Source organism: Sporothrix brasiliensis (assembly GCF_000820605.1).
Source record: "Sporothrix brasiliensis 5110 chromosome Unknown Cont20, whole genome shotgun sequence".
In the NCBI taxonomy this organism is placed as follows: Eukaryota; Fungi; Ascomycota; class Sordariomycetes; order Ophiostomatales; family Ophiostomataceae; genus Sporothrix; species Sporothrix brasiliensis.
The window spans coordinates 5,212,029-5,239,986 of NW_024467139.1; the positions used below are offsets into that span (position 1 = coordinate 5,212,029).

At 55.7% G+C, this 27,958-nt stretch overlaps 8 protein-coding genes across 8 annotated transcripts; 3 read left to right on the forward strand and 5 right to left on the reverse strand.

Annotated features, from left to right (window-relative positions):
* Window positions 1–1,431: 1,431 nt before the first annotated feature.
* Window positions 1,432–2,453, reverse strand: SPBR_07580 (electron transfer flavoprotein beta subunit; the record flags this gene model as incomplete). The annotated part of the gene is made up of 3 exons (XM_040765834.1): window positions 1,432–1,514; window positions 1,590–2,262; window positions 2,403–2,453. 3 exons carry the CDS (start codon window positions 2,451–2,453, stop codon window positions 1,432–1,434), a joined length of 807 nt encoding a protein of 268 aa, XP_040617381.1.
* Window positions 2,454–2,936: 483 nt separating this feature from the next.
* Window positions 2,937–4,213, reverse strand: SPBR_07344 (ADP-ribosylation factor GTPase-activating protein 1; the record flags this gene model as incomplete). Its single annotated transcript, XM_040765598.1, has 2 exons — window positions 2,937–4,067; window positions 4,166–4,213. 2 exons carry the CDS (start codon window positions 4,211–4,213, stop codon window positions 2,937–2,939), a joined length of 1,179 nt encoding a protein of 392 aa, XP_040617382.1.
* A 1,220-nt stretch (window positions 4,214–5,433) lies between these two features.
* On the reverse strand, window positions 5,434–6,790 carry SPBR_07285 (rnp domain containing protein; the record flags this gene model as incomplete). The annotated part of the gene is made up of 3 exons (XM_040765539.1): window positions 5,434–5,751; window positions 5,830–6,066; window positions 6,128–6,790. 3 exons carry the CDS (start codon window positions 6,788–6,790, stop codon window positions 5,434–5,436), a joined length of 1,218 nt encoding a protein of 405 aa, XP_040617383.1.
* Window positions 6,791–9,080: 2,290 nt separating this feature from the next.
* SPBR_06730 (NADPH-dependent fmn FAD containing oxidoreductase) lies at window positions 9,081–11,353 on the forward strand (the record flags this gene model as incomplete). Its single annotated transcript, XM_040764986.1, has 3 exons — window positions 9,081–9,221; window positions 9,284–9,418; window positions 9,785–11,353. The coding sequence occupies 3 exons, from the start codon at window positions 9,081–9,083 to the stop codon at window positions 11,351–11,353; spliced, it is 1,845 nt and encodes a 614-aa protein (XP_040617384.1).
* Window positions 11,354–11,711: 358 nt separating this feature from the next.
* SPBR_06536 (c6 zinc finger domain containing protein) lies at window positions 11,712–14,734 on the reverse strand (the record flags this gene model as incomplete). Its single annotated transcript, XM_040764792.1, has 8 exons — window positions 11,712–11,809; window positions 11,876–11,982; window positions 12,054–13,067; window positions 13,124–13,171; window positions 13,237–13,722; window positions 13,803–14,040; window positions 14,162–14,446; window positions 14,647–14,734. The coding sequence occupies 8 exons, from the start codon at window positions 14,732–14,734 to the stop codon at window positions 11,712–11,714; spliced, it is 2,364 nt and encodes a 787-aa protein (XP_040617385.1).
* A 1,401-nt stretch (window positions 14,735–16,135) lies between these two features.
* On the forward strand, window positions 16,136–20,540 carry SPBR_06372 (RNA-dependent RNA polymerase; the record flags this gene model as incomplete). The annotated part of the gene is made up of 2 exons (XM_040764629.1): window positions 16,136–17,249; window positions 17,320–20,540. 2 exons carry the CDS (start codon window positions 16,136–16,138, stop codon window positions 20,538–20,540), a joined length of 4,335 nt encoding a protein of 1,444 aa, XP_040617386.1.
* A 334-nt stretch (window positions 20,541–20,874) lies between these two features.
* SPBR_07238 (aminotransferase family protein) lies at window positions 20,875–22,296 on the reverse strand (the record flags this gene model as incomplete). The annotated part of the gene is made up of 1 exon (XM_040765492.1): window positions 20,875–22,296. The coding sequence occupies one exon, from the start codon at window positions 22,294–22,296 to the stop codon at window positions 20,875–20,877; it is 1,422 nt and encodes a 473-aa protein (XP_040617387.1).
* Window positions 22,297–25,687: 3,391 nt separating this feature from the next.
* Window positions 25,688–27,097, forward strand: SPBR_07248 (uncharacterized protein; the record flags this gene model as incomplete). The annotated part of the gene is made up of 1 exon (XM_040765502.1): window positions 25,688–27,097. The coding sequence occupies one exon, from the start codon at window positions 25,688–25,690 to the stop codon at window positions 27,095–27,097; it is 1,410 nt and encodes a 469-aa protein (XP_040617388.1).
* Between the last annotated feature and the right edge of the window lie 861 nt (window positions 27,098–27,958).

Consider the following 27,958-nt stretch of genomic DNA (forward strand, 5'->3'; position numbering starts at 1 on the left):
TTGCGTGGATAGCGAAAAGGTGGGTGAAAGCGAGGACGAGGTTGGGGGAGTGAGTTCTAGTCTAAAAGGGCCCTCCACAGATGATCTGAAGCAGCAGCCGTTAGCAATCGTACACAGAGGCAGCGGCAAGGTTGTCGAGGCAGTCGTTGCGGCGCATCGCGGAGTCGAGGGACCGAGGGTGAAGCCCAAAAGGTCAAACTTGGGGTAGAGATAGCACGAACCTGAGAGATAGTCCTGGAGGAGAAGCCGGGTTAGCAGACGTTCCAAAGAGGCCAATTGCACTCACCCGCCCTGTAGCAGTTCACGATACGTGCCAAGGACGACACGCCTCGCGATGCAGTCCCAGAAGCAGAGCAATCGTCCGAAGAGTGGCTTACCTGGCAGGTGAAGATAGACGGACGCCCGTTCATAAGGGCAGCTTGTCCGAGAGACGTCTCAAAAAGAGACAAACGAGGTAAAAGTAGGGGTTGAGAGGGTCATAGGATCTAGTTCTGTTTTGTCTGGCAGCGGTCGGTCGGTTGTGGTGATGTGGATAGAAGAAGGAAGAAATCGAAAAAGAGAAACAAAAGGAGGGAGAAAACAGACTGTAGCAGCAATAGCAGGCGAGGGACTTTGCGAGGGGAATTTGGCATGGGCAAATTTTCTTTGGGATGTGAGTGACTCCTTCCCTGTCACAATTTTTTGTCGTTATATTTTAGTGCTCTTTCCCATTTTCTCTCATAGCAATTTTTTTTCAGCCCATTACTTTGCGGCACTTTCCCGCCTAGCCAGGGCCTGCTAGATAGCAATTGGTGCGCTATCCGAGCTTGTCAGCTTGTCTCCAGCAGGGCGTCTTCTCGCGGTAGGGGCGCTCGGGGCGGTGACAATAGAGGGGTCAAATTTTTCCAGTGCACTTGGATTGGCCCCTCTCGTTCCGACTCCGGCGTTATGCCCCTGTAAATGGGCGAGTCACAGTCGGGCTACTCTGTTGGTGCACGTGCTCTCTCCAATGTGCAAATAACCGATTCAACAGCAGGAAAGTATGTGGCCGGAGAGCTTCGAGAGGACGGAATGGATGGCCGGGGAAACGTCTGGGTGATGTACTATGATTGCCTGTGCTTGAGTTGCGTCAACGTAAGTTACTTTACCTTCTGTCCCAAGGCGCCTCCAATATGTGGATGCTATCATTTTGCATCAGCCTTCACATAGTTTGTCACAGTTGCGTTCCGGGCATGTATCATATCATACGACCTTGACGAATGTGTATGACACGATGTGTATGACGCAGTATTTTAATCTTTGTGTATATGTACCTTTTGATAATCCATAACCTCAGTTTGTTTCCTGGGTCCTCGTCTCTGCCGCATTCTTATAGTCATTGAGTATCTATCCGTGTCGTTTCCCAGTATTTTTCGTCGTCGTCGAGATGTGGTACATGCTCGTGCCACGCACTTATAACGCGCCCAGCTCCTTGAGCTTCGAAATGAGACCGTCGACATCCTCGACCTTTCCGCCGCCCTTGCGCGGTGGGGGTTCTAAACAGTTAGCATGTGCCGGAAGGACATGACACATAACACACAAAAATACACAGATAGGAAGCAAAAACTCACCCGTAACCTTGAGCGTGTTCACCCGCTTCTTGGCCGCCTCCGCTTCCAGGCCGTAGTCTGCCAGCGTCTTCTTGGCCAGCGGCTTCTTCTTGGCCTTCATAATGTTGGGCAGCGTCGCGTACCGCGGCTCGTTGAGGCGCAGATCTGTCGTGATCACCAGCGGCAGCTTGGCCTTGAGCGTCTCCACGCCGCCGTCCACCTCGCGCATCACCTGCACGGCGTCGCCGTCCTTGGCAAACGTCACCTCGGACGCCTGCGTCGCCTGCGGCCAGCCCAGAAGACCCGCCAGCATCTGGCCCGTCTGGTGCGCGTCGTCGTCGATGCTCTGCTTGCCCAGAATGACGAGGTTGCTGCGCTCCTCGGCCACCACCTTTTGCAGCAGTTTAGCCACCGTCAGCGGCTCCAGCTCGGCCGCGTTCTCGTCGGCAGCCTTGCCGGCCGTGTCGACGTGGATCGCGCGGTCGGCGCCCATGGCCATGGCCGTCCGCAGCACGTCCTGCGCCTTGGCAGGGCCGGCCGAGAACACGCAAATGTCCTCGACGCCGCCGGGGGCCCGCTTCTTCTCGCGGATGCGCACCGACTCCTCCACAGACAGCTCGTCAAAGGGGTTCATGCTGTGCTTGACGCCGGCACGCTCGACGCCCGTCTGGGCCTTGTTGACGCGGGGCTTGACCTAGAGGGGAGAAGCAAAGGACTTTGTCAGTGATCGCTGCTTGCCGGCTGCCGTCGGGGGAACCGAATTGGTCTCGATGATGTCGCCCGATTGGCTTCGGTTTTCTGGGCTGATGCTTTTGCGCGGGGCAAAAAACGTACCGCATAGTCAATCACCCGCTTCACGGGCACGAGAATCCGGAGGGCAGACATTGTTGGGATCGTATTCGAGAATTCGCGAATTCGAGTCGTCAACGGCGACGGGGTCGAAGGATGGTCGCCGGGAAGAAGGTGGTTGGAAGCAGATTGTATCGCCCTTGTTAGGTCCTTCGGCGTAAGCTTCCCCAAGGCAAGGTCGAATTTACCAGCGGCGTTGGATGCAGCACATTCGCTAAAGCCCACTGCTGGGAGCCAAAACCGCGGCTAGGACCGGTTACCATAACCTCGGCCGAGAACGGAGGGTCACGTGACCATGTCACATGCTGCGATTCGACCTGCGTTGTACCTCTTTGCCTACAAGGACGCCGGACGTCATAAAGAGTGAGCAAGCATTGTCTTTCAGTGCTGCATATTGATCGTTCAACTCCCCGCCGCTAATGTTGATCAAAAAAAAACTAAATATAGAAGAGTGACAGTAAATAACAACGAAAGACAGCTATAAGCTACGAACGGAATAAGGAAAGTAGACGGAAACGATCACCAGTCTTCCCACTCATCCTTCTTGCCTGCGCCAGAATCAGCAGGGCCACTGCTGCTGCTTCCCTTGCCCATGGCCATCGTGCCGACCGTCGTCTTGCGTGGGGCCACCGAAGCCGCCGGCTTGTCGGCAATCGACGAAAAGTCGTCCCAGAACGCCCGCTTACTCTCATCCATGCCCGTGTTCACCGGCCGGTACTGGCCGCCGCTGCTGCCGGCCCCGCCACCCTCCACAAACCGGTTGAAGCCCTCCTGTGCCGACCGCGCGCCTTGCTGTGCCGAACGGGCCACGTTCCCGCTGACTACACGAGCCTGCGCCGCCAGGTCCGACTCGGCAATTTGCTTCGCCGTCGGCTGGATGTAGTCGTTGTTCACCGTCTTGGCCGTCTTGCTCACGGTGCTCGTGAACCAACCGAAGCCCTTGGTCAGGGCCGCCACGGGGTCGCGCTGCAGATCATCAAAGCCGGGCAGGCTGCCGCCGTTTGTGTTGCTTTGAGACGGCGGCGGCGAGCTGCCGAAGCCGGTGTACTTCCCGCCCTGGCTCGGCGGCAGGTTGTCGGGCCGCGCGGCGTTCTCGGCGCCCAGCCGCGCAAAGTACTTCTCGTCGACCTTGATCTTGCCGCCGCTGCCGCCGCTGCCGCCGCCTGCGCCGCCGGATGCTGAGCCGCTGAGAGGGCTGGCCGTACGGCTGCCGCCGAGGGGCGTCGACCGCGAGGTGGCCGCTGCTGCCGCAACGGGTGCCGGCTTGGGCTTCTTCTCGCTTGGCACGTACTCGCGGCCCTCCACCTTGGCGCTCAGCCGCTCCTTGTACTCCTCGCCCACGTCGCCGCCGTAGCGCTCGGCTATCGTGGCGTCGTCCCAGGTGATGCCGCGCATGGTCGTGTCGGCGTGGCCCTCGAAGAAGGCGTGCCAGGTCGCGTTGCCGCCGAGGCGCATGCGCTCAATCTCGCTGGCCTTGAAGGCGTCCATGGAGATGGAGCGGACAAAGGAGATGTGGACGCCGAGGCCGCGATGGACGCCGGCGCAGACGAGGCAGATGAAGACGCCGAACTTGGGTGACGCCCACTGTGGCGAGGGAGCGCCGCAGTCGCAGCAGATGTCGTTGTTGGATTCTTTCTGGATGGTTTGGAGCTGTATGGGGAGAACAAAATACGTTAGAAAGCAAATGAACGGGCTGCGTGGTGTCCCAGGACGTCCAGAGGTTTGTACACAAGGCCAGCGAAACACACCTTGGACCGCGTCTCCGGGTCGACCTCCCACATTGCTTTTGAAGACATGGTCGGCGCGTATGTGTGGGATGCGTATCGTAACGGCTCGGGAAAGGGGAGAAGTTAGGTATTCGGTAGCGCCCGTGGTCGTCGATGTGTCCGTCGATGGCCACAAGGTTGAGGAGGAAGAAAAAGGAGGGCGGAGGAGGGCAGCCCCTGTCGATGCTCTCCAAGTGCGCTGGCAGCAATCAATGTGTTTGGCTTATGATCTCGATCGAATACTCAAATTTGTCTTTGTCGCTAATGCTCGTATTTCGTCCAAGGAGTCCTGAATGCGCACTGTTTCGAAAACGGCGGCACCGATGCTGCCTTGGACAAAACGTGCCAAGAGGGTGGTTTGTGTTTTGAGATACGACTTCAGGTTGCTGTTGCGCAGCATGGCAGTATGCCAGGAGGCCAGGCCTAGGCCACCCCCACCAATTTCCCCATTTTTCCCAAAAAAAGGGCTATTTACGCCGTATTGAGGGTCTGTTCAAACCTAACCAATTGGCGTCGAAATCTACAACCTACACCAATTCTGCTAAGCCGAAGTCGACACTGATTGTAAGCCACCAAGACCTGCCAGCACAGCTTAAAGAAGGCAATACTACTGATACTCACTACTCCTGTGCAAGACACAACATTCCGTGCAGAACTATGAACCATTCGAACAAAGTACGTACAGAGTACAGAGTCATATAAATTACGACAGTCACACGTGCAGGTATCAAAACATCAAGTCGCACGCAGCAGCACCTTGACTTGCTGAAAAAACCAGCGGCGAAATTAAAATCAGATAAAAAGGTAGCTGAGAGCTTGCTAAGTAAAGAAATGGGTGTTTGGCGTGTAAAGGCCCCCCGCAGAGTCTCTCATTCATGAAGATATAGCCCATTTCAGAAGACGCCAGGAGATACTTCCATCGCCAAAAAAATCCACCACTCGGATACATTTTGGTTCCCTGCTCCCCTTTTTCAATAAAAAAAAGGAACAAACGAACATCACCTCTCTGTTCGAACAAGTTCGATCAAAGAGGCAAAATCGTCAAGCAGGGAGCCGAACAAGTTGTGTTGTAGAAATTACCGTGCCGAAGCAGCGGCGTGCGACATGGACAGAAAAACACGCATTTGGATGGTGCCGGCCCACGACAGGGAACAAGAAGTGAAAGTCAGATAACAATTTTAGGCACCGGTCGCCATAGTAAGTTTGCAGCAGCGCTTCTGTTCGCGCTTGTCAAGTGTGCAAGAAAGCATCTAGGCAGTGGCAGCAGGGGCCTCGGCCTCGACGTTCTCGCCGTTGGCCTCACCCTCGGGGGCGTTGGCCTCCTCATCCGTCTTGTCGGGGCTGTCGATAGCGACCTTGACAGCGATCTCGCGACCGTCAATCTCCTTGCCGTTCATCTCCACAACGGCCTTCTGCTGCAGCTCCTCGGAGGCCAGAGTCACGAAGCCGAAACCGCGACCCTTGCGTGCCTCGCCACGAGCCTGGAGCTTCTTAATCATAAACCGGGGGATGGGGCGCAGTGCGATCTTAGCGGTAGACGGCTCGTATGCGGCGAAGAGCTCCTTCAGCTACAATTTGGCAAGAAGAAACCACGTTAGCAGTCATGGTACATTTTTCACAAAGCGCACAGGCAAGGGTGGACGTACAGCATCCTCCTTCAGGTCGTACGGCAGGTTGGCAACCATGACCTTTGTCTTTGACGGGACGCCATCGGCCGGGGGACCACGCTCACGGCGCTCACGAGGTTCGCGCGGCTCACGGGGCTGACGGGCCTTCTTGCCAGCCTCCTCGGCGCCCGCAGGCTTGTTGGTAACATCCTTGGGAGCGGTTTCGGCAGCGGCCTCAGTAGCAGCTGCCTCACCCTCGACAGGGGTGCCATCCTCCTACATGTTTTGTTAGCTAGTGGTTTCATGACTTTGATGATAAGACGCTGATTGTGCGTACGTTCACGCCGCCACGGCCACGGCCACCACGGCCACGGCTGGCACGGCCACGGCCGCGGGTGGACTGGCGGCGGCGGGTACCCTCCTCGCCCTCGCCGTTGGTAGCCTCCTTCTCGCCGGCAGCCTCGGGCTTGCGGGCAAGCTGGACAGAGACCTTGCGCTCAAGGATCTCCTTTCCGGACAGCTCCGTGACGGCACGGTCAGCCTCGGTCGGGGTCGAAAGGTCGACAAAGGCGTAGCCAACCGGGCGTTCAGTGCGAGGGTTCTTGGGAATCGAGACAGACTCGCTATAAAACAGGCATTTGTCAGCAAAATTGGACAGTATGTAGGAAGGTATCACCCTGAAGCCCTGCGAGTTCGGAGCAGCAAAGCACAGCTCACGACCAGGTTCCAATAAACACCACCAACAGAAATAGCTCGAAAGGGCCATCATATTGCAAGGCACACAGGGGATAAGGTATCCCTTAAAGAATTCCTTGAGCTCCCCTTCGGTAGTAGCGTAGGCGAGGTTGCCGATGTAAAGTCGGCGGCCCTCGGCAGCGCTGGCAAGGTAGGCGTCGTTGGCCTTTTCGTCGGGCTTGCCAGAGATGTTAGCGTTGGACAGAGCGGCGGTCACGTCGGAAACGGCAGCGTCAGAGACTTTGGTATCAGCAGGGGCAGACATGGTGGGCGAGACTGATGGGGTGTTGATGGCTGAGAGCTGAGAGGCGCTGAAAGCTGTTGTGGACGAGACGACGGGGATTTGCCGATGAGTTGAGGTTGGCTTGAGTTTGATTTTCCGTGTTTGGACTCTGGAGACGAAGGGGAGCGAGCAGGGTAGCTTGGTGCCCTAGAATACAGAGGGAAGAAAGGGGGGAGGCGGGAAGAAAGTGACGAGATGTCAGTGAAGTTTGTTGTTGTTGATGATCTTGGAGGTTGAGAAAAAAAGGGAGGAAGGGCGAAAAGGAGGGCGACGTGAAAAATATAAGGGGAGGCGAAAATTACAGCCTAGTCGCGCGTCGCACCTGCCGTGCTTCGTGCTTCGTACTGGGGTGCTGGGTCGCTCCTACTGGGTGAGCGTTCCCCGTAAATCTGACCAGTTTCCTTTTTCCGATTTATTTTACCTATTTATTTTAATGATCTGTCCTCTACCGTCATCATTCGTTACTGCTAATCTGAGCACTGTAATTTTCGATTCTGCAGGGAGCTCGCACGGAGTTTCGGTGAAATAGGGAAGGCGTGGCGCGGCGCAATGACTAGGGGGGTTGGTTGACCAAGCTTTGGAAGTACATTGCATAAAATTTTTGGCGAGGAGGTACAATAAAGCTCCTGGGGCCTTGTCAGGGGGAACTAATGAGCTGTTCATCAGTGAATAAAGCGCGACGGTGTAGGCACCGTGCTGGTCATGCGAGTCGCCTGTGAATGTGAGTGGTTTGGTTCGCTGGTTCCTGTATTACTTTGCCCCTTTATGTCCGCTCTTTCTATTTACTATTTCGTCTTCTTGGCTCTATGTTGTGCTTCTAGAACAATTTCGTTCCTTCTGGATGTCATTTAAATGCGTTTTTTCTACCCCCGGCTTCCCCACGGTCATTTCGGGCGAAAGGTTTGCTTTCATGCACCGGCAGCGTTTTCGTCTGATCTGACTCTTCACCCACTGAGACGGGCAGCGAGGCCTCTCACTTCTTATTCTACGAGGCACTGGATTCTTGGCCATTTTCTCATCCCTGGTTAGGAAAGAACGAATGGTGCAGTTGGATGGCCGGCCGCACCTTCTCTTTACAACCAAATTTGGTCGATAAAGGCTAGCCTCGGAGTTCAACAGGCCCGCGAACGTATATTTCGCACGTTAGTTAGACCGCAAACAGGAAACAGCACCAGCAACATGCGCCTGCCTCCTTTGTCATACCCCATTAGGAAGCACACGTTGGACAGCTCTTGCCATTGTTGCGCCCACTCGCCCCATTCTCTGTAGGACGAGAAGGTGGCCGGCCACCAACACACATTCAGAGGGAAGGCGCCTCTTCTGCACAAAATCGCAAATGAGGCAATGCGAAAATCTCCACTGCAAAGAGCATGACAGCGGTTTAGCCGTAAGTTGTAAGATAATGTATTCTGTACGGAGTAAACAAAATACACGGCAAACGCCAAAATCGCGCCGCAGCCTTGCGAAGGTCGCGTGCCCCGGGCCCACTTGAACTGGGCGCAACCCAAAAATGGTTTCTTTGAGCCAAAGTTCGGCCTCAGTATACGAAGGCAGCGCGTCCCGGTTGAGTCAACGGAGACATTTACTCGACGCTCCTACAACAAAAATTCAAGCTGCCTATCGATGCTTCCTTGCTGTATTCGTTTTGGTGACCGAAGTTCTTTCCTTGGAGACTGTCATCGAGGAGCTGCCTTATTCGGTAATGGCTGTGCATGGTGCCTTCTTAAAAACTGGCACTATGAAAAAGGCAAGCATCAACCGACCATGGCTTTCCTTCGCGCCTTCTTCAAAACACGACATGGACATTATGAATTGAAAGACGAGGCAGGCACAACCTTCTTCTTTCCACGTGCTGTCTTTTAGACCGCATTGCCTCGTTCTCGCTGCGAGTCCTTAAATAGGTGTAAGCCAGAAATAAGCCGAGATCGGACAGCTTTGGCAGAGAAGTACCCCGCCATAGTCAATGGCTGCCATAGGTACATGCAGCTTTAGCTTGTGACACACCACTCCAAATGGCTTCAATTTTTCACCTCGAACACATCAAAACCCATCCACGAATACAACAACCACTTCGATCAACCAACACAACCCGGTACGCCAGTGCATCGAGACGAAGAGCGCGTTTCTTTATCAATGTGTAGCCCCAGGCCGGACAACGTACTCCGGGTGGCCCTTTGTCTCCATTCAGCCCGAGCATCCCGCGATATCAAAACCGCTTACAATCAAACGGTGCACGACCACAAGTAACCGCCAGCAGAAGACAACATATACGATGTCTCTCTCAAACAGGCGTATTCTCATACTGTATGGCTCGGAGACGGGCACGGCCCAGGACAAGGCCGAGGAAATCGACCGGATGTGCCAGCGGCTACGGTTCCACACTGATCTCGATGCAATGGACAATGTCAAGCTGGTATGCCACACCTCCTCCAATGGAAGCCAGTTTTATGTAACCACCTCTAATTCTATTTGCAGAACGACCTCCTACAAGACTATGAACTCGTCTGCTTCGTCATTGCTACAACAGGCCAAGGCCACTTCCCGAACAGCTCGCGCAAGTTCTGGAAGGACCTCCGGCGAGCCAAGCTACCACCAAACTGCCTGGAGACAGTTCGTTTCACGACGTTTGGTCTTGGAGACAGCTCGTACCATAAGTGAGAGACCTTCCAGTTAAAAAGTGCAGCAGCATGAAACGTCCCAGGATCATCGTCTTTATCTAACCGGTCTTGCAGGTACAACTGGGCATCGCGGCTTCTTCACAGTCGTCTTCTTCGTCTGGGTGCAAAGGAGACCTTCGCAAGGGGAGAGGCTGATGAGAGGCATGATGATGGGTAGGCCGCTCCACCAGCGCTGCGCTTACAAGACCTATGCTCCACACTAACACATGCGAACAGCATCGATAGCATTTACCAGCCTTGGCTCAAGGACTTGAGAGAGTTCTTAACAACGACATATCCTCTACCCCCTTCGGTACAGCCGATTCCAGAGGAGGAGCCACTTCCACCTCGCTACACGCTAAGCGTGCGGCTTTCGGACGCAAAAGGAGCGCCCATGCAGGAACAGGCGGACGAAGCAAGATCCTCACCAGACTTTCCGCCGCCCCTTCTACTACCTCACCCAAACGTCAACAGCGCCGTTGTCATTAGCAACAAGCGAGTCACCCCGTCTGACCACTGGCAAGACGTTCGCCTCATAGAGCTGGACGTGACTTTCCCGTTGGTTCATGGCATGGCGTACGAACCTCTTCCTGGCGACCGAGTCGTCGTGTATCCCAAGAACTACCCGTCGGACGTTCAAAAGCTGATTGATCTCATGGAATGGGGTTCAGTCGCCGACAAGCAAATTTCACTCGGCGCACAGTCGCCCAATGGGCTTTACCCTGCCGAAAACAGCACTCTCCGGGACCTCCTCACACACAACATTGACTTCATGGCCGTTCCATCACGGTCTTTCCTGCACAAGCTTGCTTTTTATACAACCAACGTGGACCACAAAGAGAAGTTGTTTGAGCTTGTTCAGCCCGACGCATCCCAGGAGTTCTACGACTTCACCTCCCGGCCACGGCGGACGATCTTGGAGGTGCTTGCCGAGTTCTACTCCTCCAAAATCCCGTACGAGGCAGTACCCGATGTGTTCCCCATCATTCGTGGTCGCGAGTTCAGCATTGCCAATGGTGGGAAGCACTGGAAGAAGAGACAAGTCATCAAAAGACAGCATGAAACGAGCGATGACGATGCGCATCGGGACGGCGCGGTTGTCTACCGACTTGATGTTCTCGCCGCGTTGGTGGAGTACCGGACCATCATCCGGAAACCACGGGAAGGTCTGTGTTCACGATACCTCAAGAATCTGCCAGCAGGCACTCCTTTGCATGTGGGCATGAAACGCGAGACGCCACCGCCAAACGGAAGCATTTCTGCCGAGCGGCCTCTGATTGGCATCGCAACGGGCACCGGCGTCGCCCCAGTCCGCAGCCTGATCCACGACAGGATGCGGTCTTTACCGCGCGCCGAGACAGTACTCTTCTTTGGTTGCCGCAACAAGGGTGCCGACTTCCACTTCCACGAGGAGTGGGCTGGCACCGAGGATCTGACGGTTGTCCCTGCGTTTTCGAGGGATCCGAAGGATCCTGAACAACCCGAGCCGGAGGCAAACCCAGCGCCCACTCCTAAGGTAACCCCGGACATCAAGAAGACAACCGAGAAGCAGGCTATCAATGGCTCAAGTGGCACAAGCGGCACAAGCGGCACAGAAGAACAGTCAGCAACGACTGAGCCCAGCGTGGTCGTGTACTCGTATGACGAGGGCAAAAACTACGTGCAGCACTTGATCCGGCGCCATGCAGACAAAGTGTGCGAACTGCTTCGGAAAGATGCCATCATCTGCCTGTGCGGCAACAGCGGGCGCATGCCAAAGTCCGTCCGTGAAGCGCTGCGTGATGCGGCAGTCTCGGGCGGGTTCTGCAAGGACCCGGAAGAAGCGGAGAAGCGATTGTTTGACGAGAAGGATCCGAACAAAGTAGTCTACTGGGAGGAGACATGGTAGATCCCCGGGGTATCAAGGGTGATTGACTCCCAACATCTTGCCATGATTTAAATTTACATTGCATGTAATGTTGTTATATGGGCTTAAATATATCGTTAGACTTTATAAGATGTCATCTTCCTACTTTTTTTATACGACTGCTTATAAAAATAAAAGCAAAATATAAATATAAACTGCAATAAAACATAAAAGCAAATATTGTCGAACCAAGTTAGAATGAACGCCTTTTTTTTGTTTCCTAGTTTAACCAAATTACTTTTGGGTATCGTACAGGTAAAGCCGTGTTAAGGCAGCTAGCTCCACCAAGCGCGACGTTCCTCAAGATTGATATCAAAGATCAATGTGGAACATGGCAGACTCAGAAGTAGAACTGCTGTTGAGCCTGTCCGGGTGGTGGCTGGGCCATGAAGTCAAAGTTCATCGAATCGGAGCCCATATTCCAGGGCTCAGGGTTTTCTGTAAGAAGCTGTCAGTATCCTGGCTTTTCATTTGGGGAAGGGGTGTTGGCGCATTGACTCGTACCCCAGAATATCTGGTCGTACAGGTCCATTGGGGACAGGTACGTAGATGTGTCGATGCCAAGATCTGGCAGCATACCTGGATGCTGGCCTTGCATACCGGCAAACATTCTATTATACGTTGTTTAGTTTCTCGACATCGGGTACTACGCTTCAAATTCAAAATGCTGGCCACAACATACCCCATATCGATGCCTCCATGCTGCATCTCGGCCATGGCGAGTGCGGCGTCTTGGTGTGGATCGAGACTGCGAGAAAAGTTTGGCACTGTAGGCGCGACCAATGCGCCGGCTGGGGCGCCGGATTGTCCCTGGGTGAGCTGCAGCGGCGTATCGGTGCCCGACCCCGCCGAGCTGGCGATACCGTTCTTGCTGCCCACAGCGGCAGCAATCAGGTTCTGCCCAGCCGTGAGAATGCCGACACCGTTGCTGCCGTTGGCTTCATTGCTGTTGTCCGTCTTCCCGGCCGCGCCGTTGGCGGCAGCCACCGCAGCGGCAGCAGCTTGGCCGGCAATGTGCCCGTGGTCGTATATGTTCTTGAGGGCGGTGAGGGCTCGCGACAGCGGGCCCGACAGCTCGATATCGCGGTCGGTCCGGTGAATGTGCGAGGGCGGAGACGTGTTTTCCTTGGCTGCAGTGGCCGAGAGCGCGTCGATCAGGTCGCCCTGCAGACCGCGCACTTCGAGGTCGGTCTTGGTCTCGCCGAGGATGCCGAGCAAGACCGCCGACGACAGGCCGTGGTAGGTGAACGCCCATGAGCGCGTCGGAATCACGGAGAGCTGGTGCATCGCCAAGAACTTGCGGACGGTCTCGGTCAGGTTGATCTTGCATTTGTCGGCCAGAGACTTCTTTTGGTCGGCATCCAGTTGGCCGCTCTCGCCGCGACGCAGTGCTGGGCGGCAGCAGACGGACACAACAAAGGACGTGTGGAGGCGAATGGCATAGTGGTGCAGACGGTCAATCGCCGAACGGCAGGCTTCCTTGCTGCGTAGCTGGGGCATCATCTTGTCCCGAATATCCTCGACGATCTTGCAGTTCTCAACGATCTTGTCGTATGTGATATTGGCCGTCTGCTCGGGGCTTAGACGGTTGCCGATGAACTGACACAGGTGGTACATGCCCTCGAGATACTTCCAGCCGCCGGCTGCAGTGGGGCTGAGTGGGATGGGCAAGACGGAGTGGGCAGTCATCGGGGTCCTGTCGGTCAGTACGATGGATCTTATATTGTTTTTATGTCATTATCGGCAACGTACCGGTCAAACGAGAGGGACGTAAGGCAATCATGCCAGACAATGGTCCACCTTGCATGCATGTCAGCTTGAGGTTGTTCACGAGGGAATTTCGGCACTGCCGGAGAGAAACGAACCATAGCGTTCTGCGAAGCAGGTCCTTCTTGCGCAGATCAGGGCTTTCTCTGCCGTCCATTGGCTGGTGCCGGTCCAAACCAAGAGACTGTGCTAGACGGGTTGTAAGTCCGAGCAGCGCCCATGACGCCTCGGCTTTCATGTCGTTCAAGAGAACGAACCCCGTCATCAACATGGCCTGGATGGAGTCGAGGTTGGGGCGAAGCAAAAAGTTGCCAACACGCAGAAAGTGGAAGGAGATCTGGATGTATCGCTGCGAATCTCGTGTCCGGATGTGGTACGGCGAGTCGTGGTACTGCGAACCGACGGCCAGCACAGCAAAGAGGATCGCGAGCCAGGATGCGGAGACGGGCTTGGTCGGCCTTGACGAGTGTTTGGCATTCTTGGCCCGCTCTTCGAGGTACACCATGAGCTTGGTCTCGAGCTCGTCGATGTCGAGGACGAAACCCCAGAACGGGTGGGGGACTTCCTTGTAGGCATGAAACAGCCTGTTTGATGTTAGCATATATAATGTATAATCTGCCAGAGGCCCTCATGCCTGGAGTTGTGAGTGCCAGTCTCGACGCACTTCATCACCTCGCGGTCCGACGGAAGCTCGGCGGAGATGTCCAAGGTCAGCCGGTCCAGATGCCGTGACGACATCAGCGGGAAGGGTGCCGAGTTGTCGAGGCCGAGGATGGACCGCATGTCTTGGCGTATGTATTCGACGCCCTCCTCCTGCCGGCTGGGCGATGCCTGCTCGCGCAGCAAGGCGGGGATGCTGTTCTGGCCGAGATACCGGGACATTTCATTGGCGTCCGAGTCGACTGGAAAAAGTCAAAAAGGTAAAGAAGGCTGCGTCAGCACGGTGGCGTTGCTCAGATGGGGCCATGGTCGCATGGTATGCACAAGACCAATATAAAACACGAGAAGACAAATACAGCGTACCTCGAATGGCATCGCCTGCAGGCTCCAAGCTGGTGGTGCGACGGCCGTCACTGCTGTTTGGTGAACGCGCACGTTTCTTGCCACTGGCTAGCAGAACAGCCGGGGAACCTAGTTCGGTGGATGGGATGGCAGTGGAGGACGACGATGGGGCGGCATTCTTGCCCGACGACGGCCGGTTCGGCTTGTACGAGCAGAGCTGCGCATGGTCGCGCTTGACACAGTTCTCGCATGGCTGTTTGTTGTCGCACTTGACTTTGCGTTGGCGACAGGGCCAGCAGGCAGTACCTATATTTGGGCGGGAGAAGGGAGGCAAGTGTCAGTGCTGTAGCCCTCTCGTGCTTTGCGATTTGCCTCTTTGGATACGAAACTGGGGACGAGGAGCGACAGTGGGGGGGGGCGCCGCACCCGAACATCGGCATGGGCTTTGCTTAAGACGTTGCAATCCTGAGCGCGTGCTCGTTCCACTGCAGCAGCAAACAACGTACCGTACCGCACTTTGCGGTGCGAGTGGATGATGCGACTGGCCTCCTCGGCCGTCAGGTTGTCCAGCTCGGGACTGTGGCCTTCAGCCATAGCTTGCTCGGCTCCGTTGGCCCTAGCCGGGTACTTTTGTCGATGTTTCGGCGTGTCTCGGGAATGTGGAGAGGTTTCGCGTACTGTGCAATGTCGTGAGTCGCAGGTTGCGCAGCCTTGTGCCTCGAGGCTGGCCTTGAAGTCGTGTCAGTCACACACGGTGCGTGGCTCAATTGGTGGTGTACTGTAGCCGGATGGATGATTGGCAATTGCAAATGTCTGAAGGCTGGGGGATGTCGACGATGTAATTGCGATGCCGATGCAAATCCGAAGCAGCCGCGTGAGGGGAAAACGTGACATGCCGAAAGAGGACGTATTACGTCAGCGCCGTAGTGAGGATAGTTTTCTCATACTGTGTGTATTATGCTCACACTGTATATATACTGTATTCGTGCCGTCGGCTGCCCTCACTGTCTCGCCGTGTGTACGACATATTCCATGAAAGTCGACTCCAGTCATAAGATGATACGATCGAGAGACCAGTTAGTAGAAGTTGGGTGCATGAAACTACGGAACCTGTGCAAACATTCGGATAATGCATTCATATGCAAGCGACGAGCGGCCTCTCAACGCCAAGACTGGCAGCAAGGCAGACCAGAGGTGCACTATTGAATACATAACTACTACTGACCATGTTTTACTGTGTATCATATCGGACGACGGGTTGACATTGGCAATGCCACACGCAGCGTCTTTATGGTGTTGTAGAATGTGTCGACGTGCAAACATTTTGCGCGGAATCCACCCGCAACGCCCCCCCCCCCTCTTCTAGGCTTCCTGTCAGCGCTCAGCCCCTGAACCTCCTACCCGTTTGCATTGTTTATTGCTCCGCACCCTAGTTGTGCCTTCCCCCTGAGTGCAACCACATCCCACAGCCTCTCCGGCGTGGGGGAAATGCCCAAGATGGGAAAGAACGATTCTAGGCGCCTTCCCAGCGGAAAGATTCATTTTGCTGGAGGTTAAATCAAGGTAACAATGAATGGGCCTGACACTTTCACCTCAACATAAATACATCCTTGCAACCGTCACCGGCTTCTTGTGTTGGTCTTGCAATGCCTTTCGCTTGTGCCCGCCCCGAGATAACTGTTGTTCTGCCCATTTGACATTCTTTCTGCACCCGGTTGTGAATTGTCCACTTGCCGGAAACCAGTGACCTTCTTCACAGCCGTCTCTCGCTTCCCTGAACCGTTTTCACTTCACATAGCGGTCCTTTCTTTCCAGGTCCCAGCAAGAAGCCGGGAGGCCCATGCGTGGTCGCGCTCTTTAGCATGCCGTTTGCGCCATTAGCGCTCCCGCCCACCCCTTCCCAGGCCCGACCCGCGCAAGGCAACCTCTAGCTCCTCTTGTCAACATTCATACAGCATCACAGTCCCTGAGGGCTAGGCCTCCAAGACCGACGCCATGGTCCCGACACCCAGAAATCGGCCACCACAGCCGCCGGCCGCGGTTGCGGGCCCTGTCACGCCTGTCAAGGTGAAGGAGAATGGAGGTGATCCGGGCCGTGGGCACATCGCCAAGCTCAACGGAATCTACAACCTGGGCGTGCCACTTGCAGAGGACCCGCAGTCTCCGGCGGACAAGGCGCGCAAGGCTCGAGTAGATGCGCACTTTGGGCGCCACATCAGAATCACCGACTTGCTCCGCTTTCATCACTACCGGGGGCCCGACCGGCTGCAGGCCGTGCTTGACGACTTTGACGCCAAGGTTCGCGATCAGAATGCAAACTGGGTCCGCAAGACACGAGTGACCCGCAGTGTTTTGCCATCGTCAAAGATGGATGAGGCACCTTGGGCCCAGGGCCTGGAGGACCAGATCGCCATGCAGGAGCTTCTGCTTTCGCTCCTCGAGGCCTCACGAGACGTCTTGCTCCAGCCGGTGACGAGTCCGAGACGGAGACCACCTCCACCTGCCATGGCTGTACTTGACGTCAATGTGCCTGTCCATGATAAACAGCTGGCGGCTGACATTGACCGGGTGCCTGTAGTCTCGCGCTTCGGACAGCCCGTTGTGCGGACCAGGCCGGAACCTGACGTTGTTGAAAGGCAAGACATTGACGTATTTGTTCCGGAAGACAACAGACCTCGGAGCTCTGGTGGATCGTCAACATCGTCTTCCATGTACTCCGCCCTAGACTCCTTTGAGGGCCCCGTCGACGGGACTTTTGATAGCCAGACCACAATTGGCGCAGATGCAGAGCCTGACAGGGATGAAGGCAACGAGACAGAAGCTTTTTCAGAAGAGGAGTATTCACCGGCGCCTCTACGCAGACCGCCATCACAAGAGTCATTTGCCGCCTCTGACGATGTACTCGAGGCCCTTGACGAGTCCTTTGGCCTCTATGACATAACGGATGTCCAGAAGCCTGATTCGCCGTCCAGTACGGCGTACTCAAGCATCCCAGAGATGGAGGATCTGCAACTTTTTGAAGAAGCATACAGCGATGCGCCGGGAGAGCCGCAGCCTGGTCCGCCGCATCCTGTGCCAGGCTTATGGGATCGCCTCAGTGGTGTTTTTCGTGAGTTTCCTCCTCTCTCCTGTCAAGTTACAGCTTCGTTTAGCGGCTTGCACTAATGATTGATGCCCAGCACCGACTCCGGAATGGCTCAAGGAGGCTCCCTTCGCGATAATATGGGAGACCACCCGTATCGCGTTACTCAGTGGCGTGAAGCTGAAAGACGTCGACCTGACCTATTCGTCCGCGTGGGAGGACCAGGCAGCATTTCGCGATGCCCTTCAGCAGCATCCCAAGTTTGCCGGAAAGCGCTTCCCGGAACAGTCGACACAGGTAGCCTGGGACAGTGCTCTCAATAAACACACTTCGTCCGGTGGGACGAAGAGAGTCGTTGTGTATACAATCCTGATGGGCTTCAACAAAAGCACATCTGGGCCACTGTATTCCATCCACTTGCAGCCTCTTTCCATTGACCTTCCCCATCGACTAAGCCGCCACTTTGGCTTTGATCGCTACCTCGAGATCTTGATGCCTTCCCACCACTCGTCCCGTCCGTTAGTGCCGCTTATCCTGCGCGACCATGATGAGGCTGTTCGAGAGGTCAACCATTGGATCGCACGCCAGCGTCATGAGTTTGCTGGGCGCACCTGGGCAGCCTTCTATGTCAAAAAGGACGGCTTCAAGAAGATACCAGTCACAAGTCGTTCTGGGCCAGGCGAGGCCGAAGAAGTCATTCTGCTCAACAGGGTGTACCTGTTTGCGGAAGACGGAGTCGGTCTCTCTCCGTCTTCACAACCCGCGGCGGCCGCCAGCATGGGTGCCAGTGTGGGCGACGGGCCGGTGTCCGCTGCAGCTCAAGTTGCGTCTTCACTACGTGTACACCAAATGTTGGACTGGCTTCTGCAATGCAACAAGTACCCAGGCAACCGGAAGCAGCCGTACCTCAAGCTATTCTCTCGCATCGCACTTGGTCTCAGCCGGACCCGGGCCACCGTTGTGTTTGAGCCGAGTCAAATCGTACATCACGAAACGGATCTTCTGTCTCCAACAGGGGTAGTGATGAATGACGGTGTGGCCCGCATGTCCTTGAGCGTGGCCCGCAAGCTACGCTCCGCGCTGGAACTCAGCGACCTGCCGGTGGCTGTCCAGGGCCGCATAGGCAGCGCCAAAGGCATGTGGATCCTAGACACGGAGGACATTGGCCGAGAGGACTGGATCGAAACATATCCTGCCCAACGCAAGTGGCAATGCGATGGCTTGGATGCCGGCCACCGAACGCTGGAAATTCGCACATATGCATCGGAAGCGCGATCCGCAAGCCTCAACCTGCAGTTCATATCCCTGCTGGAAGATCGTGCCATCGATAGGGCTCGCGTGCGCAGCGTTCTTGGTGGCATCCTTGAGGGCGGCCTCACACGTGAACTAGCCGAGCAGCGTAAAGCCCTCGAGAGTCCACTGCTCTTCGCCTCGTGGGCATACGAAAATGCTCAATACCGAAAAGACCATGTCATCCACTGCCAGGTACCGTTCCTGGGCGGCCTTCCGGATAGAGATGAGGACGCCATTCAGTTCCTACTTGCAGGTGGTTTTGACCCGTTGTCCCAGCGGTACCTGTGGGAGATGGCGTACAAGATGCAAAAGCAGCGGTGTGAAAAGCTCAACGAGAAGCTCAGCATCCGGGTGGGCCGGACGGCCTACATGCTCATGGTGGTCGATTTCATGGGCGTATTGGAGGAAGGAGAGGTGCAGGTATGCTTCTCGTCCAAGTTCCAAGCAGAACCAGACTCGGAGCCAGACGAGCATGGCGACGACGGCTCGTTCTCGGACACCCTGCTCGTTGGCACGGACGTGCTCGTGGCGCGGGCCCCTGCACACTTTACGAGTGACATGCAAAAGGTGCGCGCCGTGTTCCGACAAGAGCTTTGCGCACTCAAGGACGTCATCGTCTTCTCGAGCAAAGGCAACAGCCCGCTGGCAGACAAGCTGTCGGGAGGCGACTACGATGGCGACCTGGCATGGGTCTGCTGGGACCCGCGTATCGTGAGCAACTTTGAGAACGCGCCGCTGCCGCCAAAGTATGACCTTGTGGAGATGGGTTACATGCGAAAGACTCGCACAACGCTGGATCAACTCACGCCTCCGGCCCCTGGGGCTGGCGGTGATACGGATCTGCCGCCGCCGGTCATGGCTGACATGATTGAGCGCAGCTTTGCGTTCAACACGAAGGAGGACCTCCTCGGCCGGCTGACGGTGTACAAGGAACACCTGTGCTATTTGCGCGGCAGCATCGGCGACAAGACGGCCAATCTGCTGAGCACGCTGTTGAGCGACCTCGTGGACCAGGCCAAACAGGGCAACGACTTTACCGACAAGGACTTTACCCGACTGCGTGTCGAGTTGCTGGAGGGGCTCCAGAAGGGTTCGCCAGCCCCGGAGCGGCTGAACAAACCAGCGTACAAGTACAAAAGCCGCAGCACGCATGCAAAGAAGACGGACCACATTATTGACTTTCTCAAATTCGATGTGGCCAAGCCCATTATCCAGCGTGAGCTGCGGGCGTTGAGCGACATGCGCGAGGCTATGAGCAATCGTGACAGTGCCGCTGGCGAGCGGCACGACAACAGCTACTGGGATGCGGACCTAGCAGAACCAGCCAAGGATTTTGAGGCCCTCGCAGCGAAGTCGGCAGTGTGCAACGAAATCTTCGAGGCGCTTAAAAGCGACATACGGGCTGTTCACGCGAGCTGGCAGGAAGAGATCAAGGAATGGGGGCAGGGTTCAGGCAACCGCGGCAACGCATTCGACGACCCAGGTTACCGACAACGGTTCCTCCTGGTGTACCAGCAATGGTGCGACATCACGGTGCGCCTTCCGACTATGTCGGCCAATGCCTCATCGACGGCCGTGGCGGGTTCGCCTGCTACCGGCTCGCCCGCCTCCCGACTTCGAAGGAAGGCTCCTCTTCTCAAGGAACTGGACGCAGGCGCCGAGGCAATCCCGCAGATTCTGCAGCAAGGTTACCTCGCCGATCCTGAATATAGCCACTGGGCGTTGATCCGAGCAAGCCAGGCGTTCCGCATGCTCTACACGCGAAGCATCGTGTGGAAACTGGCCGGGCGGCAACTGCAAGTAATCAAGGCGCTGATGTCCGGTGGAGGCGGCGGGGGTGCGTCCAAGAAGAGCAACATCGGCGGCGGCCTCTCTGGTGCACGCGTATTGACGACGCCGATGACATTCGCGGCGATGCGGCCGGACCGCAAAATCATCAAGCGCATGGCGGCGCGGCTCCAGGGCGCTGAAGTGGAAGGCATCGATTATGTCGATGACGACAACCAGTTTGCGGACGATACATGAGAGTATTTCCTACAGCACGACAGAGTTTCACAAGATTATTGGGCTTCGAGACGCACTCGGTTGTCTCTTTTCAGGGCCTTTACACGTTTTGGGCCACGTTGGTGGCATTGATTGGAAATGTTTAGCCATTATCGATTCTGCACTGTTCTTGTGTTTCTTTTCGTCTCGTTTTCTTTATGTCTCGCGCGTATAACGATTGACGTATGTATTGGCATGTCTTCTCTATTGGAATGAGATATTGAGATATGATTTGGTTTGGGATAGTTTCTCCAAGCCATCCTCGTTTACTTTCGTTGAAATGATTATCTGTCCTCACCTGCGACCCCCTCCTTGGTTACTCGGCCTTCTTCTTCCAGTCACCCGTTTTGATCTGCGCGACCAGATCCAGCAGCACGTCGCCGGCCCAGTCAAAGTCCTCCGGCTCGAGATAGACCTGGCCGCTCAGACGCACCCAGGGGTGGCCCTCATAGTATGTGATGCGGAAGTACGTGTCGTGCTTCTTGGCGGAGTAGGCCGTCAACCAGCCGAGCATTTCCTCGAACCGGTCGAGCGGCACGGCCTCGGGGTCGGTGTCATCGTTGCCGTCGGAGGAGACCTTGAACGGCAGGCGCACATTGTTGAGGCAGCACGCGCGCATGTTGCTGCGCGGGTTGGCCATGACCTCGGTGCCGAGTTTGGCGGCCACGCGGTCGCTGCCCTTCTGCACCAGATCAAAGCAATAGTCGCGGATGGCCTTTTCGCCGCCACACACCTCCTCGCGGAACTGGACGGCGGCGGGGACGCACAGCCACGGGGAGTAGTCCAGCGTGCCCACTTCGGCAAAGATATTGGTAAAGTAGGTGTCGGGCGGCGGCGACGACGAGGTGGACAGCGCCCGGAGCGCCTCGGCGGACTGGTCGCCGCGCCGGCCGGGCTTCTCGTACCCGTGCGACGTCGGCAGGCTCGTGGCCAGCAGGTGCTGGTTCCGGAAGGGCACGTACAGCATGGCACAGCCGCGGGGCACAAACAGCCACTTGTGCAGGTTGGACACGAAGAAGTCGGGCGACACGTCCGGGTCGCCGAGGTGCGTCAGGTCAATGTGGCCAATGGCGTGCGCGGCATCGAGCAGCGACAGGATGCCGAGCTCGCGGCACACGGCCGTCAGGCGCTCCCACGGCAGCAGCACACCGGGCGCCGATACGATGGTGTCGAAGATGGCGAGGCGCACTTTGAGGCCGCGCGCGGTGGCGGCCGCGTAGGCGTCGCGCAGCTTCTGCACGACGGCGTCGTCGTCGTCGGCCGGGAACGACACATGGACCTCGACGTTGTGCACGCGGCCCGCCTCGGCCAGGCTCTGCAGGGTCTTGTCGCACGCGCCATAGATGGGCGTGAAGTAGAGGACGGCATCGCCCGCGTCCGGCACCGGGGCAGACCAGTTGACCGCGAGGTTGCGCAGCACCACGTTGACGCCGGTGGTGGCGTTGGCGACCATGACGACCTCGTTGACATTGACATTGTCGCCGAGCAGCGGCTGGAACGCGGCGCGGGCCTTGCGGACCAGCTCCGGGCTGTCCAGGCGCTTGTGGATTTCGGCGCGGGCCTCGTGGTCGGCGAGGAACTGGGCGCGGACGGCGCCGATGGCAGAGGGATAGGTGCCGTACGATCCATGGTTGAGGTTGCGGTAGGTCGGGGCAAAGGGGAAGAGGGCACGCATGGGCTTGCCAAAGGCGACCTTGCCGGCCGGGGCCGGGGCCGAGTCGATGGCAGTCGATCCCATATTGACGGTGGTGGATGAGGGGTTTGGGCGAGGAAGGGAGTTGAGGACGACGACGACAAGAAAACGAACAAGTTTCAGTCTCGTCGTTGTCTCCACGAAACCTTTTTCTTTTTCTTTCTACTCTCGACGGGCCCGGCCCATTATATATGCAATGGTCTGTGAGAGTCAGACGAGAGAAAGCTCCGCTTTATCGACGCTCTGTGACGCATCGAAAGACAGGTGCGTCGTCTTACATGTTTCCTCAATTGACCTGCAGCAGATGTGCGTACACAGCTACGCAGGCATTCCCGCCCAGACGCGGCTAACAGCGGGTTTCCCCTCTTTCTCATGGTGCCATTTGGTGAGCTACAACCATCCGGGCGGCCGTGAATCGGCCCCTCTGGTTTGGGACGTTATTCTTCTCGATGAGTCAAAGCCGACGCAGTGAACCCTCCTTCTTCTTCCACAGCACGCTTTCTTTCCGGCAATGATTTGTTTCGGCCGCTCTCGATTGGGCCATTCTGGCCGCCTTTGACGATAGCTGCCGGCTACGACCCCCTCTTCTTCGTTCTTCCGTCGTTCAAAGTCCCGAGGCTACCAGTTCTGGGCGCTTCTAGCGGCCTTCTTTATCTCCATGTTGCTGTGGAAGAGGGACGTACGCCCTGCCGACCCACGCCCTTTGCTTGACATGCGCGCAGGATGGGGCTGGAAATCGACCGACGGATGAAAATACCAAAAGTATTGCGATAGATGCAAACGATATCTACGAGTCACAACCTCAAGTCCAGCCATACGTCCAGTCAAGTTATCTTGCATTTTGTTTCCTGGCCCCTCCCCTCTTTTATACATACCATTCTTATTGAGCCTCTACGATTGTATCAGTTATGAGCTGCCCATCTTGGCGACTAACGGCCCTCAACAGACAATACCGCGTGGGGATAACATGGACAGGTAAACATAACGGCGCATGTTAGTCGCTGCTTTTTTTTTATAAAAAAAAAATCTGACTGGTAATCGACGATATGATAACCTGCAAGTTTACCTACCAAAAGGGCATACAGCATACTTATCGGACTGTCGTATCTCTTGCCTCGTCTCGTTCCCTCGGATTCGTGATGTAACGGCGAGGCTGCCAAGACTGTCAAGACTGGGGCCAACTACTTTGTTTGTACGACATAAGGAACCGCAGTTCCGAGGCATACAAAAAGACGACGGTAGGGCCTAGACCGCTGGCCTCGACGAAACAGTGAAACCGTTTTCACGGAACGGAAGAGTCCCCGAACAGAGGCTCATCGTGTCCAGAAGCAGATTAGTCGGAGCTGTGCCTACGACCTACGTCGTGCACTTTCTGTTCAGAAATGAGGTTGTCCTACGAATCCTATTATTGGCTCTCATGGACACATCTCAACGCGTCTGTCATTACCAGTCACACTGCCCAAAATGCCCCGTGCTTCTTGGGCACGTTGTCAGTCGACGGATGTACAGAATCGAACAACATAATCTGGACAATGCAGGCCAAGAAATGCCATGGATCATACCAATATGGCTGTGGTTACAATGTCCCGCACGCTCTCCTGTCCGTGAGATGAACAATACGAGAAAGCAGAGAACGTAAAAGTAGACGACGCGGAAAATGAAAGCAATGACGGGGAACGGTCATCATAACGACCCCAAGAGCAAATGTTCAACAAATCTCAGGATGTGCCACAATGGCAGAAAGGCACGTGAAAAGTAACGGCAGCTCTCGAGTCTGTACTCCGGAGATCTGACACCTCTCTCGTCACCTATGCTCACCAATGTCGAAGTTCTCTCGACCGTCGCCAATCCGTCTCTTTGGTGCAGCGCTGGGAGACGCGGTCTCTCCTTAGAACCCCCACCAAACCCGTCAAACCCGCCCAAAGCCCCCCAAAAGTGCAATGACGCGTTCCCCCCCTGCCCCTATTCTTTCGTCTGCCATGGCCGCTAGCTCCTTTTTCCCTGGCAGTCTCCACTCTTTTGCTCGTGTCGACTTTCCTTGGGCGTTCCAGGTCGCAGGTCCTACATTAACTGTCATTAACCCATTTCCATGGGGTTTCCATGGTGGTATCGCGCAGCCTCCTCGTCTTCTTTTCCGTCAAAGTTTTGACAGAGGTCAGAACAAAACCGGAACAAAACCACACTCCGGAATACTCTGTGCGTTGGAGGTGTTAGAAATGGTTGTGGTTCGCTCCTTCCTCCGGACGGCCAACACACAATTTTGATCCCACTGTGCGTCGCGGAAGGTCCGAGGGGGCTTCGTATTCTTTATTTCCCAGAGTGCCCACCCCCCGTCGCTCCTTCCCGTTTCTTGACGTGATTGATGTGTGGTTCGCTTCCAGCCTTACAGAGGCCATTTACTGTGTTATTACGCATCGCTGACTCGCCATCGCTGCACGCGTCCTCTCGATGCTTTGCAATGCGTGCATCAGCATCCTCAGCGCATCTCAGTGTACGAAGTACATCATGCCCTATTGTACTCTGTCCTGCGTAGTATCCGCAAATGTTCGACGTGCGCTGACTGGTATCTTATCTCTGGGTTTCCCTATCCGTAAAGTATCACAATCCTGTGACGAGTATAGGGTACAAGCGACAAGTGCCTAGCGCCTCGTATTTGGTATGCGTTTCGCGTACGCTGAGAGACAATATAATGTACCCAGTACTTTATGCGTGGCGCTCTTAGCTCCTGTGTTGGATTGATGACACAGCGCCATTCACCAGGGAAGGAACACAAAAAAAACTGGAGATCGCCCACCAGCAGGGAAGGAGTGGCCAATCTCGCCAACCTCCTGGGCGTAACTTCCCAGTTCCAAGCCAGTAGGCATGGGAAACGGCGCAAATGCGCCTACATCTGTCTGCATCGGTTTTTTTACATACTGCTTCGTTTTTCATCTGTTGCTCCTGTAGCCTCTTCTGAACTCCTCCCCTAACCCCTTTCTCCTCAGCCGTTTTTGAACGAATCCATTGATTCGCTTCTGTTCTCAATATTGATCGTGCCGAAGCCACGTCCCATTCTCTCGTTTGGCCCTTCTTGCCACTCTCCTTTTCTTCGCCGTTTTCCTCCCTATTTTTATATCTCCAATCTTTTTTCTTTATTTTTCCTGTTCTCCCTTTCTTCGGCTCCCTCCGCTCGACAACGACCCTTTTCTCCGTGTTTCCAGCCATTGCAGCTTTCCAACAGCGACGCGCATCCCTCGGTCGTTTCGTCCCGTCACTCGCTCTGCCGTCCATCCAAACACGCCGCGCGTTTCGTTTCGTTTCGTTTCGCTGCGTCCCGTATCTTCAACTGCTTTCCAGCCGACAAATACTAGACCCTCCGTGCCGACATTGACTGTCGAACACTCCCACCTCGTCTTGGACGTCTTTTCCACCAAAGAATGCTCACGACGCCGTAATCATGTTCAGCCGTCGTTCTGGTCTCGCGACCTCCCTCCTCCTCGCCCTCGTCCTCATCTGGAGCTTCAAGCTCCTGCCGCTCGGCGAATACCAGTCCTACCCTACCGATGCCTGGAACTCCGCCAAGGAGTCCATCACCGGCGTCGTAGGCAGCGGCAAGCCCGGCGCCTCCACCTCCAAGCACGTCCAAAACTACTTTGACCAGGTCTTTGGCGCCGAGAAGCCGCCCATCTTCCCCTTCACCGAGCTCCGCGCGGCCTGCGCGGCCGCCGACTTTGAGGAGAACGAGGCTTATGTCAACTGCGTCGCCATCACGGCCGGCATGACCTCCATCATGTCCCAGGTCAAGGTCTGCTTCAAGATGGCCATCGAAACCGGCTCGCACATACTGCTGCCGACCATGCCCCTGCGCGACTCCAAGAACCTGCTCGACTTCAACTTCTTCAACGGCGACGCCTACATGCCCTACGACGAGTGGTATGACATGGACCACCTGCGCACGCAGATGGCCGAGGCCTGCCCCAAGATGAAGATCCTCCACCCCGACGACATCAACCCCGACAAGGGCGGCACCGTCGCCGTCCGCCGCCGGTTCGAGATCCTGTGCTCCGAGGTGCCCTTTTACGAAAAGTTCCACAGCTACTTCTGGGTCGGCCGGCCCTACAGCAAGTTCTTCCGCGAGCAGTTCAAGATCCAAATGGACCGCCTGGCCGAAGAGGAGGCCAAGCTGCCGGAGCCCGTCGTCGAGAACGGCGGCATCACGCTCGTCAACATTGACTCGGAGTTTTTGGTCTTCCGCATCACCGACGACCCCACGCGCCGCGACCTGCGCCTCTGGACCGAGCTGTCCCACCTGATCCGCTTCCGCGAAGACGTCCGCACCGTCGTCCAGCGCCTCGTCGACCGCCTGCCCAACGCCGGCAACTACATGGGCGTGCACTTCCGCGCCGAGAACGACAGCATCTGGAGCTCGCCCGAGCACCAGCTCGGCGTCGACCTCGACGCCCTCGACCGCGCCTGGGACATGTTTGGCAACTACGGCGAGGAGAAGCCCCCCGTCTACCTGGCCTGCGGCGACCAGGAGCAGATTGAGATGTTCTCCAAGGCCGCCGCCGAGCGCGGCTGGTCCACCACGCACAAGTGGCAGCTCGCCACGCTCAACGACGACACCGAGACCGCCGGCCTGATCGACAAGATGGCCTTTGATTTCCAGGGCGCCATTGACATGGGCATCATGGTGCGCAGCCGCTTCTTCATGGGTGTCCAGGGCAGCGCCTTTTCGTCCACCGTCGGCAACCACCGCGACATAACCGGCCGGTACCGCGGCAGCTCCTTTGACGTCCCCGACGACGGCGCGCGCACGCACCTGTTCAACGACTTGGACGCGAAGGAGTACCAATGCTGTCTGTAAGGCCTGTAAGGCCTGTAAGGCCCCATGTCTCTCGGAACGCAACTCTACGCGTTGAGAATTGCTCTTTTAAAAGTCTCATTCATTTTTTGTGGGAGACCCCTTTACGCATCCGCCGCTCGGTAGAATAAAAATACTACGACAGAACGACGACCACAACGACGACAACCAATAACAATACAAGGCGTACTTCTTTGGGGATACAAAAGGCAGACGCTTGGACAAAAACGACAACTTGATTTTTAATATGGAAAGGGTATATACATCATATGCTGTTTTGGATTTCATTCTTTGGATCTGATTTGTTTTGGGGGCGCCTTTCATTTTCCTTTTCATTTTCATTTTTCTTTCTTTGCTACTTTCTCACTGTTTGGCGTTCAAGACCGGTTCTCGTCTTATTTGGTCCGGAGGCTGCTACGACGGCTCTTCCGGTGGTCATTTTCGGACCTGCTGCTTTTCTTTTTCATAATATTTATTAGATGTCCTCCCGCGATCGCTCGGTATTCGACTTTTCTCTGCAGTAGAAGAGACGGAAACGAGTGTCTTGAATTTACATTTTTTTTCTCCTGAATCGAAAATACAGAGTACTCCTATATAAATACACCCCCATATAAACCTGTAATATACTGCACGGTAATACATTTACAGGAAAGTAAAGTAGGCGAGATAGGGTATGATGAATTGACAAATGTGAAAACGAAAAATACATGTTGAATATATGTGAAAAAAGGTAAAGGAACAGAAACGCTAGGATGACATGTGGTGCGAGAAAGAGAAAAACAAATGTACAATAGAAAGCAACCGCCCATGACGCTCAGTACAAATACAACCCATTATAGTACAAAGGAAACAAAACAAAAGAAC